Source organism: Schistocerca serialis, chromosome 1 (genome assembly GCF_023864345.2).
Source record: "Schistocerca serialis cubense isolate TAMUIC-IGC-003099 chromosome 1, iqSchSeri2.2, whole genome shotgun sequence".
NCBI lineage: Eukaryota > Metazoa > Arthropoda > Insecta > Orthoptera > Acrididae > Schistocerca > Schistocerca serialis.
Genome location: NC_064638.1, coordinates 89,617,700 through 89,635,483, shown reverse-complemented (window position 1 = coordinate 89,635,483; position 17,784 = coordinate 89,617,700). Strand labels below are relative to the sequence as shown.

At 42.8% G+C, this 17,784-nt stretch overlaps 1 protein-coding gene across 1 annotated transcript in view; it reads right to left on the bottom strand.

Annotated features, from left to right (window-relative positions):
* LOC126416679 (serine protease 53-like) overlaps window positions 1–17,784 on the bottom strand; it is a 162,464-nt gene that overhangs the window by 19,637 nt on the left and 125,043 nt on the right. The window contains exons 14-15 of the mRNA XM_050084858.1: window positions 8,047–8,211; window positions 5,080–5,224 (exon numbers count right to left, since the gene is read on the bottom strand). Coding sequence (XP_049940815.1) covers window positions 5,080–5,224; window positions 8,047–8,211 — 310 coding nt within the window. The remainder of the gene's footprint in view (window positions 1–5,079; window positions 5,225–8,046; window positions 8,212–17,784) is intronic.

Below are 17,784 nucleotides of genomic sequence, written 5' to 3'. Positions count from 1 at the left end.
TTTATGTTTAGTGCTGGAAGTACTGGAAAGTGGTATTATGGGAAAAAAGCCATCAAATCCACTGTTTGGTAGTCGAACAACAGGCAACAAAGGACAGATAGCCAGAATACTTAGTTTCAGCGAAAGATATCCAGGTTCTGAGTGAGTGAATAAAATACTACCACACCTGGCAGCATGGTTCGTGACTCCACACAGGTGGACGTAGGAGAAGGCCAAGGTTGTTTCGACTACGCTACAGTCCTTACATATCCTCTGTTCAGTCCCGATCTTCCTCCATGCAATTTCTGTATTTTGGAACACTGAAAAAAGACATCCGTGGCCGCCGAGTTGCTTCGGACAAAGAGGTGCACGCCGGGGTATTATCATGGTTCCGTAGGCATTGGTCGTCTTGTCTCACAGGGGGCAAATGAATTAATGGTTATGGCATTTACTTTTGAAACAATAAAAGGCTATTTACTTTTTTCCATTTGTCTCATTTTCATTTGAGTGTCCCTTATACAAGAACAGTAATTTGAATACTTGTCACAAATGCTGCTCTGATTAACAAAACTTTCCCTTCACGTATATCATTAATCCGAAGAAATGACGTGTCTGGAAGGGTTCCAGGGACGATGTCTTATGCTCCCCGCCTAACAGGCTCCAACAGTCTCCATTAGGTATTAGCAAAAAGGAGCTAGGAGACTGACATTCTGATGTTTTGCGTCTGAGAAGTGAGAGTACTGGGGACAAATTTTATGTTTGTGATATTGGAGTGGGGGGGGGGGGGGGGGGTAGGGTAGGAGGGTGGATATACTCGACGGTGAGTACGATGCGCTTGAATGTTAAGCTCAAACAAGCAGCATTACAAACTTCTGCAGTCACCTCTAGTTGTGTCTTTCAGCTGCCAGTCTGCTAATTGGTGCCATAGCGAGTGCATCGGTTTCAATCTTTTGTTGCTGATTTCTTTATACCGTATTATACTGAGTCTGCGAATTTTGATTGGCTGGCTTGAGGAACAAAGGATCGGCATTAAGTTTTGTTTTAAGCTCCGCAAAACAACAGCCGCAAGCCACCGTCTGCTAAGGGGGGCTTTTGATGAGCAAGCTCTTTGACAAGCAAGAACATATAAATGTTTTAATCAGTTTAAAGGTGAATGGGTGCGAATGGATGATGTTCAACAGTCAGGCCGACCGTCACAATGCACAGCTAGATAAACGATCGCGAAAATGCGTACAGTGATCCTTAACGACAGAAGGCAGACAACTCTCAATGCATGTGGGACTTGTCAGCAGCTTCTAGTTGATGAATTGGACACAAGACGAACTGCAGCAAGTTCACTCCTCGCCTTTTGAACGTTAACCTAATTGACCCGCCGTGCGGGGTTGCCGCGTGGTCTTTGGCGCCTTGCCACGGTTCGCGCGTCTCCACCCGTCGGAGGTTCGAGTCCTCCCTCGGGCATGAGTGTGTGTGTGTGTGTGTTTCCTTAGCGCAAGTTAGTTTAAGTTAGATTAAGTAGTGTGTAAGCCTAGGGATTGATGACCTCAGCAGTTTGGTGCCATAGGAACCTGCGACAAATTTCCAAATTTCCTAATTGACCCTCGGCTTAAGGGGTGCACTGATCTGCGAACAATAGTTCGGGGATGGCTAGGGTCATGAATCATGGATGTAGTTGTTGTTGTTGTGGTCTTCAGTCCTGAGACTGGTTTGATGCAGCTCTCCATGCTACTCTATCCTGTGCAAACTTCTTCATCTCCCAGTACCTACTGCAACCTACATCCTTCTGAATCTGTTTAGTGTATTCATCTCTTGGTCTCCCTCTACGATTTTTACCCTCCACGCTGCCCTCCAATACTAAATTGGTGATCCCTCGATGTCTCAGAACATGTCCTACCAACCGATCCCTTCTTCTAGACAAGTTGTGCCACAAGCTCCTCTTCTCCCCAATTCTATTCAGTACCTCCTCATTAGTTATGTGATCAACCCATCTAATCTTCAGCATTCTTCTGTAGCATCACATTTCGAAAGCTTTATTCTCTTCTTGTCTAAGCTATTTATCGTCCACGTTTTCACTTCCATACATGGCTACACTCCATACAAATACTTTCAGAAACGACTTCCTGACACTTAAATCAATACTCGATGCTAACAAATTTCTCTGCTTCAGAAACGCTTTCCTTGCCATTGCCAGTCTACATTTTATATCCTCTCTACTTCGACCATCATCAGTTATTTTGCTCCCCAAACAGCAAAACTCCTTTACTACTTTAAGTGTGTCATTTCCTAATCTAATTCCCTCAGCATCACCCGACTTAATTCGACTACATTCCATTATCCTCGTTTTGCTTTTGTTGATGTTCATCTTATATCCTCCTTTCAAGACACTGTCCATTCCGTTCAACTGCCCTTCCAAGTCCTTTGCTGTCTCTGACAGAATTACAATGTCATCGGCGAACCTCAAAGTTTTTATTTCTTCTCCATGGATTTTAATACCTACTCTGAATTTTTCTTTTGTTTCCTTTATTGCTTGCTCAATAAACAGATTGAATAACATCGGGGATGGACTACAACCCTGTCTCACTCCCTTCCCAACCACTGCTTCCCTTTCATGTCCCTCGACTCTTATAACTGCAATCTGCTTTCTGTACAAATTGTAAATAGCCTTTCGCTATCTGTATTTAACCCCTGCCGCCTTCAGAATTTGAAAGAGAGTATTCCAATCAACATTGTCAAAAGCTTTCTCTAAGTCTACAAATGCTAGAAACGTAGGTTTGCCTTTCCTTAATCTTTCTTCTAAGATAAGTCGTAGGGTCAGTATTGCCTCACGTGTTGCAACATTTCTACGGAATCCAAACTGATCTTCGCCGAGGTCGGCTTCAATCAGTTTTTCCATTCGTCTGTAAAGAATTCGTGTTAGTATTTTGCAGCTGTGACTTTTTAAACTGATAGATTGGTAATTTTCACATCTGTCAACACCTGCTTTCTTTGGGATTGGGATTATTATATTCTTCTTGAAGTCTGAGGGTATTTCGCCTCTTTCATAAATCTTGATCACCAGATGGTAGAGTTTTGTCCTCAAGTACATCGCCCTTGTATAGGCCCTCTATATACTCCTTCCACCTTTCTGCTTTCCCATCTTTGCTTAGAACTGGGTTTCCATCTGAGCTCTTGATATTCATGTAAGTGGTTCTCTTTTCTCCAAAGGTCTCTTTAATTTTCCTGTAGGCAGTATCTATCTTACCCCTTGTGTTACCACATTGAAATAAAACAATCTTCGGAGTGGAAGACACCATCCTCTCCCATCCGCTGCCAAGAAAAGCGCGCCAATTTCGCAGCAACATCAGATCAATGCTAATTATTTTTTTAACTTTCACGGTATTATCCATGCTGAATTTCTTGCATGTGGTCAGACAGTCATAGCGAAGTTCTATTGCGAAGTTTTGTAGGTAGGAAGGAAGGTGTCAGACGTAAACGGCCCGAGAGACGAAAGAACAATGACAAGTCGTTGCATCATGAAAATGTACTTGTTTACATCCCGCTAACTGAGAGGGACTTCCTGGGAAAAAAAACAACAAAAAAAGTTGTCCTCAACCCGCCCTACTCGTCTGCACCCTTGAGTTTTCTTCCTATTCCTGAAATGAAACTGAAGTTGAGGAGGCAGCGTTTTGACTGTATAGAAGAGATTCAAGCGAAATTGCAACTAATTTTGAACACTTCAGTCAGCGGGCTTCCAGTAGCGCTTCTAACAAAGAGAAAATCGCCGGAAGCGATGCATACAGATGCGCTGGCACTATATTGAAGCTGATGGTGGAAATTAAAATGTAAAACTTTCCTGATTTTTACGGGTATATTCTTGGAAATTTTGTAACCACTTCGTATGCCTTACCAAGTGGAGCTTGCCTAGTACACGCTGTGTTACGCACTGTGTATTGAAACCGAATTCCGGATACTGCAGGTGTCTCGTTTAAAGTAGGGGACCGCCGTGACGCTGCTGCTTCTGCACTGTACCTCTTGGGCACTGTCGGTGGTGGGTGGCGCTGACTATCGAGTCCGTCACTGGAAAATGTTTGATTATGTTCGGATAGAAGCTATCGGCAGTCACTAGAATAGAAAGATGAACATGTAACCGCCTAGCCACCACGGTTTTTGACTTGCTTCCAATTTGCCAATGCCTTTCCACTGCATTTCATCCAGTAAATAATGTCTCCTACCCTATCAGCTCCAATGGCCATCCTAGTCACAAACAACTATTTTTTTGAAACTTCCTGGCAGATTAAAACTGTGTGACCGAACGAGACTCGAACTCGGGACCTTGACTTTCGCGGGCAAGTGCTCTACCATCTGAGCTACCGAAGCACGACTCACGCCCGGTCCTCACAGCTTTACTTTACTCCTATCTTCCAAACTTTACAGAAGCTCTCATGCGAACCTTGCAGAACTGGCACTCCTGAATGAAAGGATACTGCGGATACATGGCTTAGCCACAGCGTGGGGGATGTTTCCAGAATGAGATTTTCACTCTGCAGCGGAGTGTGCGCTGATATGAAACTTCCTGGCAGATTAAAACTGTGTGCCCGACCGAGACTCGAGTTGCTGCAGCGGAGTGTGCGCTGATATGACTCGAGTTCGAGTCTCGGTCGGGCACACAGTTTTAATCTGCCAGGAAGTTTCATATCAGCGCACACTCTGCTCCAGAGTGAAAATCTCATTCTGGAAACTATTTTTTTGTTACCCACAGACGACACAAGCTGTTTGCAGCGTCAACGGCTTTTCTGTACAGCACTATTCTAGTGACACATCACTGTGCTTTCGCACAATTACCTTTCATATTTGACAGTTTATTACCGTTTTGATGTATTTCCTTACCTTATAGAAAATGGATATGCAATACGCTGACTGTTAAAACATGCCAAAATGCATTTTTGATTGACAAATTGTAGTACACAATAATACATGAAGACTACAACCAAGTAATTAAATAATATACACGTAGATAGTTGTCATAAGGTTAAAGAAAATACAAGGTTTAAGAAAATACAGTTTCTTCTTTTCGTAATTCCAGATTTATCGTTTCAATGCGACGAATATTTCGCTGATTCTTACCTTTGCGATCGATGGCACAAAAGTTGTCAGAGGCCATTGTCCAGCAAGAACTGACAGACAGTTCAGCTAAACATTCATTCTTCTTTAGAACATTCATGTTAAGAATCTTGAGCTCGGAATATCGTGGCAAGCCGAGTGTTGCAACCTGCAGAAACGCGTAAAACATTTTTCAGAAGAAGGAAAGTCATTTTCATCAGTGTACCATCAGGCGGATGAAGTGCAGCTAAATATATCGTTCTGCTGAATAAAAAATAATATATGAAAAGAACAGTACATGATAAGACAAGTTAGAACATGTTTCAGAGAGAGTGCTATTTTTCAAGAACGAGAGCTGTAATAAGCAGCAATTTAAGAAACACCGTGCCACATGATAGTATCTATTTAATGTCTCTGAAAGCTACTTTAATATCACAAGAGATTTTAAAAAATACAAAGGACTAACACCCCTTATCGTTACTAGAATGAAACTTCATTCAAGAAACATCCCCCAGGCTGTGGCTAAGCCATGTCTCCGCAATATCCTTTCTTCCAGGAGTGCTAGTTCTGCAAGGTTCGCAGGAGAGCTTCTGTGAAGTTTGGAAGGTAGGAGACGAGGTACTGGCGGAATTAAAGCTGTGAGGACGGGGCGTGAGTCGTGCTTGGGTAGCTCAGTTGGCAGAGCACTTGCCCGCGAAAGGCGAAGGTCCCCAGTTCGAGTCTCGGTCTGGCACACAGTTTTAATCCGCCAGGAAGTTTCACCCCTTATTGTTAACTCACATCTCGCTATTTTAATGGTGAAAAACATGTTTGAAACTTCACAGAGTCTGACACTCAAGCATGACTTTTTCACCATATTTCTGCAATACCCATTTCCATTGAGAGTAGCATAAACGATTAGAGAATCAAATCGCTTGTGGACAGATGACTGGCTTAGATAAAAGAGCACGGCGATTTTGGAGCCACCAGTTGCGAAGTCTGCATGGAGTCTCCATCACGTCAGCCCGTACATATGGTTTTTACATGCTGTTGGCATCTACTGGGTTATGGAACCCTAAGGACCTGGATGTACTGCAGTAGGGCCTAAAACCTAGGATTCAGCACTCTAGCTGTACGATCCTACAAGTGGAGCAAACAATATTGAGCCGTGATCACTCTGAACTATGCGTTTCTTAAACTTGGCTGTCTATCCGTGTTTGGTTCCCGCCGTTGTTGCGGTTATGCCGCAGTTCTTCCTCCTTCTACGTGTGGCAGCAGTGATGTGTATCGATATTTGCACCGTGTACCATCTTTGGTCTTGTGCATATTGTTCCTGGCTAGGGGGTCTGCAGGTAGTCGGTCGGTTGGTGCGGACCAGGGAGGATATCTCCATGCGGTGCAGTCGGCTGGATCCGCTGGCGGTTCCTGCGCAGTGTCGGAGCGTGTGTGGAGCCGTCTGAGCTTCGTGGCTCACCAACCCAGGACGTCAAAGTTGAGTGGTGTGTTAAGTACTCAAGCCACGTCCGTTATGTTGTGTCGTTCGTTTCGGTGGTTCGCTGTTGGGGAGCTTTTCCTGTGAGCAACACCGAGTGTTTGTAATGGTGAAATCGACCCGCCATGCAGTGGAATTAACTATATTGGTTCACTAGAATTCAAGTGCAGCAGCGGAGTTTTCTGCCTTGTGGCCGTTAGTGTTCTGGTTACCTGCCCTGGCCACTGACGTCAATTCAGGTAGTGTTCCTTTTTTGGTGAAGTGTACCAGCGGAATTTTCTGCGTTGTGGTCGTTAGTGTTCCGATTACCTGCCCTGGCCACTAATGTAATTTCAGGCAGCGTCCTTTCCTCACCTGTTGTCGCTGTCCAACATGGTGTGTAGTTTTGACAGCTTAATACATATTTCATTGTGGATAATCACGTCCGTAACAGTTTGATCTTTGAGTTTTTATGTACCGATTGGTGGCAAGCAAGTCGTTTGGCCGGTCGGTCTGTGACTGTCTCTTGGTTGGGCTACTGACGGATTGAGGGTAGTTAGGCCCACCACCTGTCTCACCTAAGTGAACGTTAATGTTTCGAGGGCAGGCGCCCCCCCTCCCACGCCCCACCCGCATGGGGCGTCTGAGTGCCGTTGTCTATACTGTCCTTTTCATGGGTGTTTGGTGTTTAATGGTCTATCAGTAATCTATTATAGCCAATGTTTTAAAAGAATTTTTTTATTATGTTTTATGTAAATCAGTTGTGGACCTTCAGCCGCTTAAAACCTTATTCTTAAATTTAGTTATTGTCGTTGCGCCGCTTTTTCATTTAATGTGCGTTCGGCCATTGAAAACTTAAACGTTAAGGTATTTTTGAATTTTTGGAAAATCGACTGTGGGCCTTCAGCCACTTAAAGCCTTATTCTCAAAATTTCCCCTTAAGCGAAAACATTGTGGCCTTCTGCCTTAACACATTATTATAATATATTTTAAAATTTTGAAATTTAATTGTGGCCTTCAGCCGTTTGTATTGCACCTTGTATATATTTGTTCCATCTAATTTTGCCTCGAGGCTTTTCTCCTAGCTGTGATTATATATTATGTGCAATTTAAACTGCATGTCTTCAGTCACTTGAAAGTTATCTTGTTGCTTTTTAAGATTCCTTGTTTGGAGGCCTTCAGCCGTGAAAGAATTGGATTTTGAAACTCGCAGTTGTAAAGGTTCGCCTATGTGCCGTTTTGGTTTAAAAGTGTTATTAAACTACAATAAATAACAAATTTGAAGTGAAACTGACAGATACCTTCTTTGGCCCTTTCCACAATCCTAATCACCTGTTTTGCCGAGTGGGTTTAGCGGGCGTCTCAAATATGTCTGTTTTGTTGGGAGCCAGTCATGTGAGGTCAATAAGGTCTTTGCACGTCGTTGAGTATGGTCCACCAAACGTAGTGACATTCTGTGTACAGTATTATCCACCCAACAAGCAAAAAAGTAAATTGCATGCGATTGCCACTGCAACTCTCAACAGGCGTTCCCCCCTTACCAGACCGGTCTGGCCATCCTGCAGAGGGGATCCGGCAGACTCGTCGATGCAGACGGAGTGTACGGCGCCGCTCAGCTCCAGCGGCCTCTCCAGCAACGCCACCGCCACGGCTGGCCCACTTCCAGTCTCTCTCTGGTAGCCCGGTTGCAGCAGCACCCGTGAGACCTGTGAACAGAACAGGTGGCGTCAATTAGTGGACTTACACAGCGGTTTAGCACATCCTCAGTGTGGTGTCACCGCCAGACACCACACTTGCTAGGTGGTAGCCTTTAAATCGGCCGCGGTCCGTTAGTATACGTCGGACCCGCGTGTCGCCACTGTCAGTGATTGCAGACCGAGCGCCGCCACACGGCAGGTCTAGAGAGACTTCCTAGCACTCGCCCCAGTTGTACAGCCGACTTTGCTAGCGATGGTTCACTGACAAATTACGTTCTCATTTGCCGAGACGATAGTTAGCATAGCCTTCAGCTACGTCATTTGCTACGACCTAGCAAGACGCCATTATCATTTGCTGTTTATCTTGTGATGCATGTACCGTCAGACCGATGTTCACCAATTATGGATTAAAGTTAAGTATTCCAGAAGCTACGTACTTTTTTTACTAGACTCAACTCCTTTAACTGTTCCAGACCTCACGTCAGCCTGCGTGAGCTTAAACGCGTGCCTTCCTCTCATAGTGGCTTGGCTGTCTTGCCAAGTCACAACACTCAGCACCAATACTTAGAAACTATACTGAAGCGCCAAGGAAACTGGTACAGGAATGCGTAATCAAATACAGAGATACGTAAACAGGCAGAATACGGCGCTGCGATAGACAACTCCTATATGGGACAACAATTGGCTGGCGCAGTTGTTAGATCGGTTACTGGGCTGATACAATGGCAGGTTATCAAGCTTTAAGCGAGTTTGAACGTGGTGTAGTCGCCGCAAGAGCGATGAGACACAGAATCTCCGAGATAGCGATGAATGGGGATTTTACCGTACAGCCATTTCACGAATGTACCGTGAATATCAGGAATCCGGTAAAACATCAAATCTCCGAAATGGCCGCTGCCCGAAAAATATCCTGCAGGAACGGGACCAACGACCACTGATGAGACACGTTGAATGTGACAGAAGTGCAACCCTTCCCAAAATTGCTGTAGATTTGAATGCTGGGCCATCAACAATTGTCGGCGTTCGAACCATTCAACGAAACATCAGCGATACAGGCTTCCGGAGCCGAAGGCTCACTAGTGTATTCTTCATGACCTCATGACCCAAAGCTTTATGTTTCACCGGACGCGTCAACATCGACATTGGGCTATTGCCGACTGGAAACTTGTTCCCTGGTCAAACGAATATCGTTTCAAATTGTATCGATCGGATGGACGTGTACGGGTTTGGAGACAACCTCATGAATCCATGGACCCTGCATAGCAGCAGAGGTCTGTTCAAGCTGGTGGAGGCTCTGTAATAGTCTGGGGCGTGTGCCGTTGGAGTGATATGGGACCCCTGATACGCCTAGATATAACTCTGACAGGTGACACGTACGTAAGCATCCTGTCTGCTCACCTGCATCCATTCATGTCCATTGTGCATTCCGACGGACTTGGGCAATTAAAGCAGGACAATGCGACACTCCACACATCCAGAATTGCTACAGAGTGGCTCCAGGAAACTCTTCTGAGTTTAAACTCTTCCGCCGGCCTCCATACTCCCCAAACATGACCATTGTTTAGCATGTCTAAGATGTCTTGCAACGTACTGTTCAGAAGGGATCTCCACCTCCTCGTACTCTTACGGATTTATGGACAGCCCTGTAGGATTCATGGATTCAGTTTCCTGCAGCACTACTTCAGGCATTAGTACAGGCCGTGCCACGTCGTGTTGCGTCACTTTTGCGTACGATATTCGGCAGGTGTACCAGTTTCTTTGGCTCTTCAGTGTAGGTCACTGACTGTGACTTCTTCACATCATCTACATTAGTATCTAATGGCGAGATATGAAAATTTGTGACAGACTGGAACTCGAAACCCGATTTCCCGCTTATCGCGAGCGGTAGCCTTAATCAGTTCGGCTACCTGTGCACACTCTCCTGGGCGTCTTAAACTTCAATATGTCACACTGTCTACAACTTTGTTCTGTCGCCCACTACAATAACATTGGTCTCGATTTCTCGTTCTCTGTTCGAGAGTCCAAGTAATGTTGCGAGCGTTGGGTGATCAATTTAGTGAATGATGATGTAAGGTTTGGTCAGTATGTGGAGCGTGCACAAATAGCCGAAGGGGTTAAGGTGACCACATGCATTAAGTGTGAAATCTAAGTTCGAGTCACAGTATGGCACAAATCTTCAGATGGCACTGTTAGGTAGTCGCTCTAATTTTAACACGCATAGTATTTACATATTTATCAAATGAAAATGGGTAAAATATGTATGAAAATTTGTAATATCTCGAAAATATTTTACCCAATATTGAACATAAAACAATAATTTCAATTGAAATCGACTTCGGAATGACACCAAAGCCTACTACCTTATCTTAAGATACACTTAAACGTACCTAGAAGTCGAAAAGTGCTTTCTGAAGATACGCTTTACATTATTTAATTTTTTATTCTATAAGTGTATAGTGTGCTACAAAAAGAAAATTATTTTCGACCACAACTGTTTGCAAAAATATCCATCTTCACTGAACTTACTAAGGTATACTGCTTTAAGTCCAGTTCCTAAGTGAAATGAACAAGATATTTCTGGCAACTCTCTATGGTCATATAATGTCGCTGATCAGAAAGAATATTTATTTAGGATGAAAACGATCTCTCCTGGATGTTGATCGTGCAGATTGTAGGAGGTGAAGTATCCCTGGAAAGACGTCCGTGGGTGCGAGCCTCTTTTCTCCCACAACACTGGCCGCACCTGCCATCCGATGTTACAGTTGGTCCCTTAACCTACACTTTCTAGCCGTATCTGCGCAAAATTTACAAGAATTTCCAAATCCACTCTTGTACATATTCATAGTGCAGCAAAATGGTGATGTCCATATTGTGGAAAGGCGATGGTGTAATCCTTTCTCGTTGCATCCAAAGGTACTGCGATGGCAGGTGTATCCTACTAAGATGTTCTGAAGAACAAACTCCTTCCAGCACTCTTGTAAAACGGCCGGAAAAGGTTGCACAAGTACTCCTTCACATAGACAATGTACAAGTTCATTGGGCAAACGTGACACTGCAGTTTCTTCGTGACAACAACTGTTAAGTCATTTCGGATGTTCCCTACTCCCCTATCATGGATCCTAGCGACTTGGCCGTTTCCAACGAAGAAAGCCACTCTCCATGATCACACATTCACTAGCCGTCCTGCTATTGCATCATAGATTTTTTCCACTGGTCAAACTGGACTACTGAACAAACAATTGCAGCGATCATGGAATCACGTCATCGACGTTGTGAAAAATTTGTATGACTGCAGGTGGATTACGTCGAGAAATTACTGATGTTTCACAGTTTTCGTGTGATTAGTTCCTTAGAGGAAAACCAGAAGTGTTATAACTTGAATGCACCTTGGTTCAAATGGCTCTGAGCACTATGGGACTTAACATCTGAGGTCATCAGTCCCCTAGAACTTAGAACTACTTAAACCTAACTAACCTAAGGACATCACACACATCCATGCCCGAGGCAGGATTCGAACCTGCGAGCGTAGCGGTCGCGCGGGTCCGGACTGAAGCGCCTAGAACCGCTCGGACACACCGGCCGGCGAACGCACCTTGTAGCATTTAATCGTGTTACCCAACATGCTCTTCGGGATGTTCGGTAACTACTTTGACCTTCAAGACGACCAGACTTGCCCCCATGGAATATGTGTGACACACAATGCGATTAGCTTTTGGTCTAGTTCACATTACTGGCAACATCCACTGACCAAGGTGACTATAGATGGAAATAATGAGACTGTGTACCACTGTCTCCAGTAAGAATATTCAAGGTCTCTAAAATCGTCTGTATGCATGATTTCAGGACTATACTGTTTCTACAGGAAGCTACGAATGAAGTTACATTTTTTGTCGAACACAATATATCATAGGTGTCTATCTGCGACTGTAATAATAGATAGTATGTAATCTGACGAATATATGCGCAGCTTCATTCATTAAGAACAATGCTAGAGGGTGATAATTCTTTGTGACTGGTATTATGAGGCTGACAAACAATCACGCTATTGTAGTGCCTCAAAGATCAAGTTCTGTCTATGTATCTACATTATTATCAGGACTAGGACATGTTGCATAAGAAGATGAGTTGGAAGACAATGAAAGGTTGATAATAAGCATGATACCTGGCTTTGTCAGTTTGTGCTACTGAATGGTTGTCAACACAATGGCAATCCGATGGACTCCTGTACATGAGGATAATCCTTTAGGCATTCAAAAGTCCACTGAGTCAATCGCGCGTCCTTGGGTTCATACTGAAAGACAGTGTCATCTGGTGTGATGACCTGTGCAATCGATAACAATCCAAAGGCAATTTCTAACACAGGAAACGCATAAGGCTTTAAAATTTGCAGCAACATTATCCTGTTTAGTAAAGTGGAGTCGTTCAAAGAGTAACTCGATTTGTGAATTTGGCAAGTGTCTCACTACTGGTGACCTTGTCTTTTTATTTCATAAACAGACATATCAAAATTAGCACACCCACCAACAGTAAACACAGGCAAGCACCTACATGAAATAATCCAACGTAAATGCAGTTCTGCACACACATAAATATAAATATTTTGAGATGTGGTGCTACAGAACAATGCTGAAAATTAGATGGATAGATCAGGTCACTAAACTGAATCGGGGAGGAAAGAACTTTATTTCATAACTTCATGATAAGAAATTCTGAGGCACTAAAGAATAGTTAATATGGTAATGGAAGGTAAAAATTGTAAATGTAGACCAAGCTTGACTACAGTAAATAGGTTCAAACGAATGTGGGAACCTTTTCAAGAAAAGTAGAAGGTAGGAGGGAAGTTCTGTTGTTAGGTAGTAGCCATCCAAGGAGTGTGGGCCAGATATTGCAGGAAAAATTAGGTGACAGGTACCAGGTTACAAGTTTTTTCAAGCCCAGCGCGTATCTTACCAAGTGATAGATGATGTGAGATAATTGTGCAAGGGTTTTACAAAGCAGGATCATGTTGTGATAATGGATGGAATGGGAAACAGTATTCGTGAGGATCAGAGCTACAATATTGAGTGTGAGCTGGTAAAAATAGCATCTGCAACGAACCATACAAATATTGGTTTGGTTCCTGCTTTTATGCGGTGTGACCAGCCCCAGCTGAACAGCTCTATCAGGAGGGTCAATATGGAGCTAGATCAGCTGTTTCAGGTGGCTGCTTTGTCAGGCATAGATTTGTTTCCTGTTGATGGTATTGGTAGGTGGGCCTTCACAAGACATGTCCTGTATCTCAATAGGAAAGGGAAGGGTAAACTGGCTGGGATGATAGCAAAATCTTTAAGGGGGAGCTCTAAAACCCATGGGTGTATCTATTTTTTAGGCTAAGATCAATGTCCAATGATTCAACATTGAATGAAATTAATCTTAATGAGAGACAGGCAGGTACTAGAATTAAAATATCAGAAGATTCTCATAAAAGTACAGTGAAAAAATAATGCTAGTATGTCACAATATTCTCATAAAAGCACAGTGAAAAATATTGTTAGTTTACTGCTTCAGAATACCGGGGGACTAAAAACAAAGTAGATGAGCTTCTTGTTTGTTTAGAAGATTTAGAAACTGAAGGTAGAATAGATTTATTATGCCTATCTGAACATCACGTGGTCACAGATATGGAAAAGATAAATGTAGGCGGATCTAAGCTTTCAACGCATGTAAGTAGAGACACTATGAGGAGAGGACGAGTTGGCATATGTGTTAAAATATATCATAGTCTTAAAAATTTAGAAACTAAAACGTTTATGCAACATGTAGAAGCAAGTGCATGTGAGCTTATACTAAATAATGGTACTTTTATAATTTTAGCTGTGTATAGGTGCCCATTGGGAAATTTTCAACTGCTTTTGAAAAATTTGGATTCTTTGTTGTGCTATATGTCAGACAGAGAGAAGCAAATTATTGATTGTGGGGATTTCAATGTAGATTTTCCGGAAGAGTCCAATAGAGGAAAGCTTAATCTTGAAGTATTACTTGGTTCTTTCAATTGGACATCAGATATTGATTTCCCTATTCAGGTGGTACAGGAGAGCAGCACCTGATAGATAATGTTTTTGTACATGAAGATAATTTTAATCAAATAAAAACTTTTACTCTTAAGAATGGTCTGTCTGATCATGATGCACAGCTAGTTACAGTATATGACATAGCTCCATGATGATGATGATGATGATGATGATGATGATGATGATGTCCCATACTCCGAGGACTGTAGGGGACGACGTGGAAGACCTGCACTACTGACTAGGCAAGGTCCTAGCAGAGGTGGTTTGCCATTGCCTTCCTCCGACCATAATGGGGATGAATGATGATGATGAAGACAACACAACAACACCCAGTCATCTCGAGGCAGGGAAAATCCCTGACCCCACCGGGAATCGAACCTGGGACCCCTGCGTGTGAAGCGAGAATGCTACCGCAAGGCCATGAGCTGCATATAGTAATGCAAAACAGTCCTCCAAAATAGTGCATTCAATTAACCACTTAACAATCAAAAATTTTAGGGAAAGTCTGGAACAGTTAGACTGGGATGAGGTGTACAGAGAACCTGATGGTAATTTAAAATTCAGTCTATTTCTTGATACTTTTGTGAATATATTTGGAAACAGTTTTCCCGAAAAAAAACAGTGAAGTATAGTTGTAAGACACCATCCAAAAAGCCATAGCTTATTAAAGGAATAAAAATATCTTCTAAACAGAAAAGGGAAATATATCTTATAGCTACAAGGAGTAATGACCCAGAAACAGTGAAACATTACAAAAACTACAGTACCGTATTAAGAAAAGTTACTAAAAAGTCAGAAGTTAGTGCATTATGTTTGAGATTAGCACATCTGATAATAAAATTAAAACAATTTGGAATATTGTTAAAAGGGAAACAGGGCAACTGAGAGCACAGAGAGATTGTATTTCTATCAAACTAAATGAAAAGTTTGCTAACAAAAAGTCAGAAGTAGAAGAGATTTTTAACAATTGTCTTTAAGTGTCGTAAAGAAAATAGGATCCAGCTATTCATTAGAAAATGCAAAGTAGTATATGGAAGAGGCAATACCTATGCAATTATATAAATTTGAAATTCAACCCATCTCTCCTACTGAAATTAAGAAAATTATTAATTCACTCAAATCTAGAACCTCACTGAATTGATGGCATTTCCAACAGAGTACTGAAGGCTTGTTCCCAACAGCAAAATAGGCTTCTCAGCCACATATGTAGCAGCTCACTGAAACAGGGCACTTTTCCATATAGACTGAAATACGCTATTGTTAAATCATTGCATCCATTGCATAAAAAAGAGGGATAGGTCTGATGCTAACAACTACTGCCCAATCTCGCTTCTGACAGCTTTATCCAGAATTCTTGAAAAAGTAAATGTATTCAAGATTACCATCACATATTTTTTAAAATGAAGTACCACAAAAATGTCAGTTTGATTTTCAGAAACGCTTTTCAACAGAAAATACTATATGTGCTTTCACTGATCAAAGATTAAATGCTCTGAATAACTGAACTTCTCCCACTGAGATGTTTTGTGTCTTCTCAAAGGTTTCTGACTGTATGATTCATGAAATTCTTCTAGAAAAGCTTGAGTATTGTGGTATGAGTGGGGTAGTGCACAAATGGTTAATTCATATTTAACTAGAAGAATGCAGAAGGTCGAAATTAACCCTATGATCAGCAGAGTCCTCGAACTGGGGAGGGACCAAAAATGGTGTCCCACATGGTTCAATCTTGGGTCCCTTATTGTTCAATATACTATATTAGTAACTTGCCACTCTACATTCATAAAGATGCAAAGCTAGTTCTTTTTGTTGATGATACAAGTATAGAATAACTCCCATCAAACAAGAATCAGCTGAGGAAATTGTAAATAATGTGTTCAGAAAATTATTACATGGTTCTCTGCAAAAGTACTCTCACTAAACTTTGAGAAAACACAATATATACAGTTCTGTACAGTAGATGGCATAACACAATTGATAGATATAGATTTTGCACAGAAGTTTGTTGCCAAGGCAGAATATTCAAAATTTCTGGGTGTGTGCACTGATGAGAAATTGAATTGGAAGAAACACACTGATGATCTGCTGAAACAGTTAGGTTCACTTACTTATGCTTTTAGGGTTATTGCAGATTTTGGTGATAAACATATGAGTAAATTAGCTTTCTATGCCTATTTTGATTCACTACTTTCATATAGCATCATATATTGAGGTAATTCATCATTAACAGAAGAAGTATTCATTGCACAAAAGTGTGTAATCAGAATAATAGCTGGAACCCACCAAAGATCACCTTGCAGACATTTATTTAAGAAACTTGGGATATTCACAGTACCTTCGCAATATATATATTCACTTACGAAATTTGTTATTAATAACCCACAGCAATTCCAAAATAATAGCGAAGTGCATAGCTACAACACTAGAAGAAAGGATGATCTTCACTATTCTGGGTTAAATCTGAAATTGGCACAGAAAGGGGTGAATTATGCCGCCACAAAAATCTTTAGTCTTTTGACAAATAACATTAAAAGTCTGACAGATAGGCAACAAACATTTAAAAACAAATTAAAAGATTTTCTGAATGGTAACTTCTACTCAATAGATGCATTTTTAGATATGAAGTAGTAACTGTAGTAAAAAAAATTATTATATAGTGTAAAGAACTCTTACTTTAAACTGACACATTGCACAACATTACAAAATGTCGCATTCATGATCTATGGTACAAGTACACTCCTGGAAATGGAAAAAAGAACACATTGACACCGGTGTGTCAGACCCACCATACTTGCTCCGGACACTGCGAGAGGGCTGTACAAGCAATGATCACACGCACGGCACAGCGGACACACCAGGAACCGCGGTGTTGGCCGTCGAATGGCGCTAGCTGCGCAGCATTTGTGCACCGCCGCCGTCAGTGTCAGCCAGTTTGCCGTGGCATACGGAGCTCCATCGCAGTCTTTAACACTGGTAGCATGCCGCGACAGCGTGGACGTGAACCGTATGTGCAGTTGACGGACTTTGAGCGAGGGCGTATAGTGGGCATGCGGGAGGCCGGGTGGACGTACCGCCAAATTGCTCAACACGTGGGGCGTGAGGTCTCCACAGTACATCGATGTTGTCGCCAGTGGTCGGCGGAAGGTGCACGTGCCCGTCGACCTGGGACCGGACCGCAGCGACGCACAGATGCACGCCAAGACCGTAGGATCCTACGCAGTGCCGTAGGGGACCGCACCGCCACTTCCCAGCAAATTAGGGACACTGTTGCTCCTGGGGTATCGGCGAGGACCATTCGCAACCGTCTCCATGAAGCTGGGCTACGGTCCCGCACACCGTTAGGCCGTCTTCCGCTCACGCCCCAACATCGTGCAGCCCGCCTCCAGTGGTGTCGCGACAGGCGTGAATGGAGGGACGAATGGAGACGTGTCGTCTTCAGCGATGAGAGTCGCTTCTGCCTTGGTGCCAATGATGGTCGTATGCGTGTTTGGCGCCATGCAGGTGAGCGCCACAATCAGGACTGCATACGACCGAG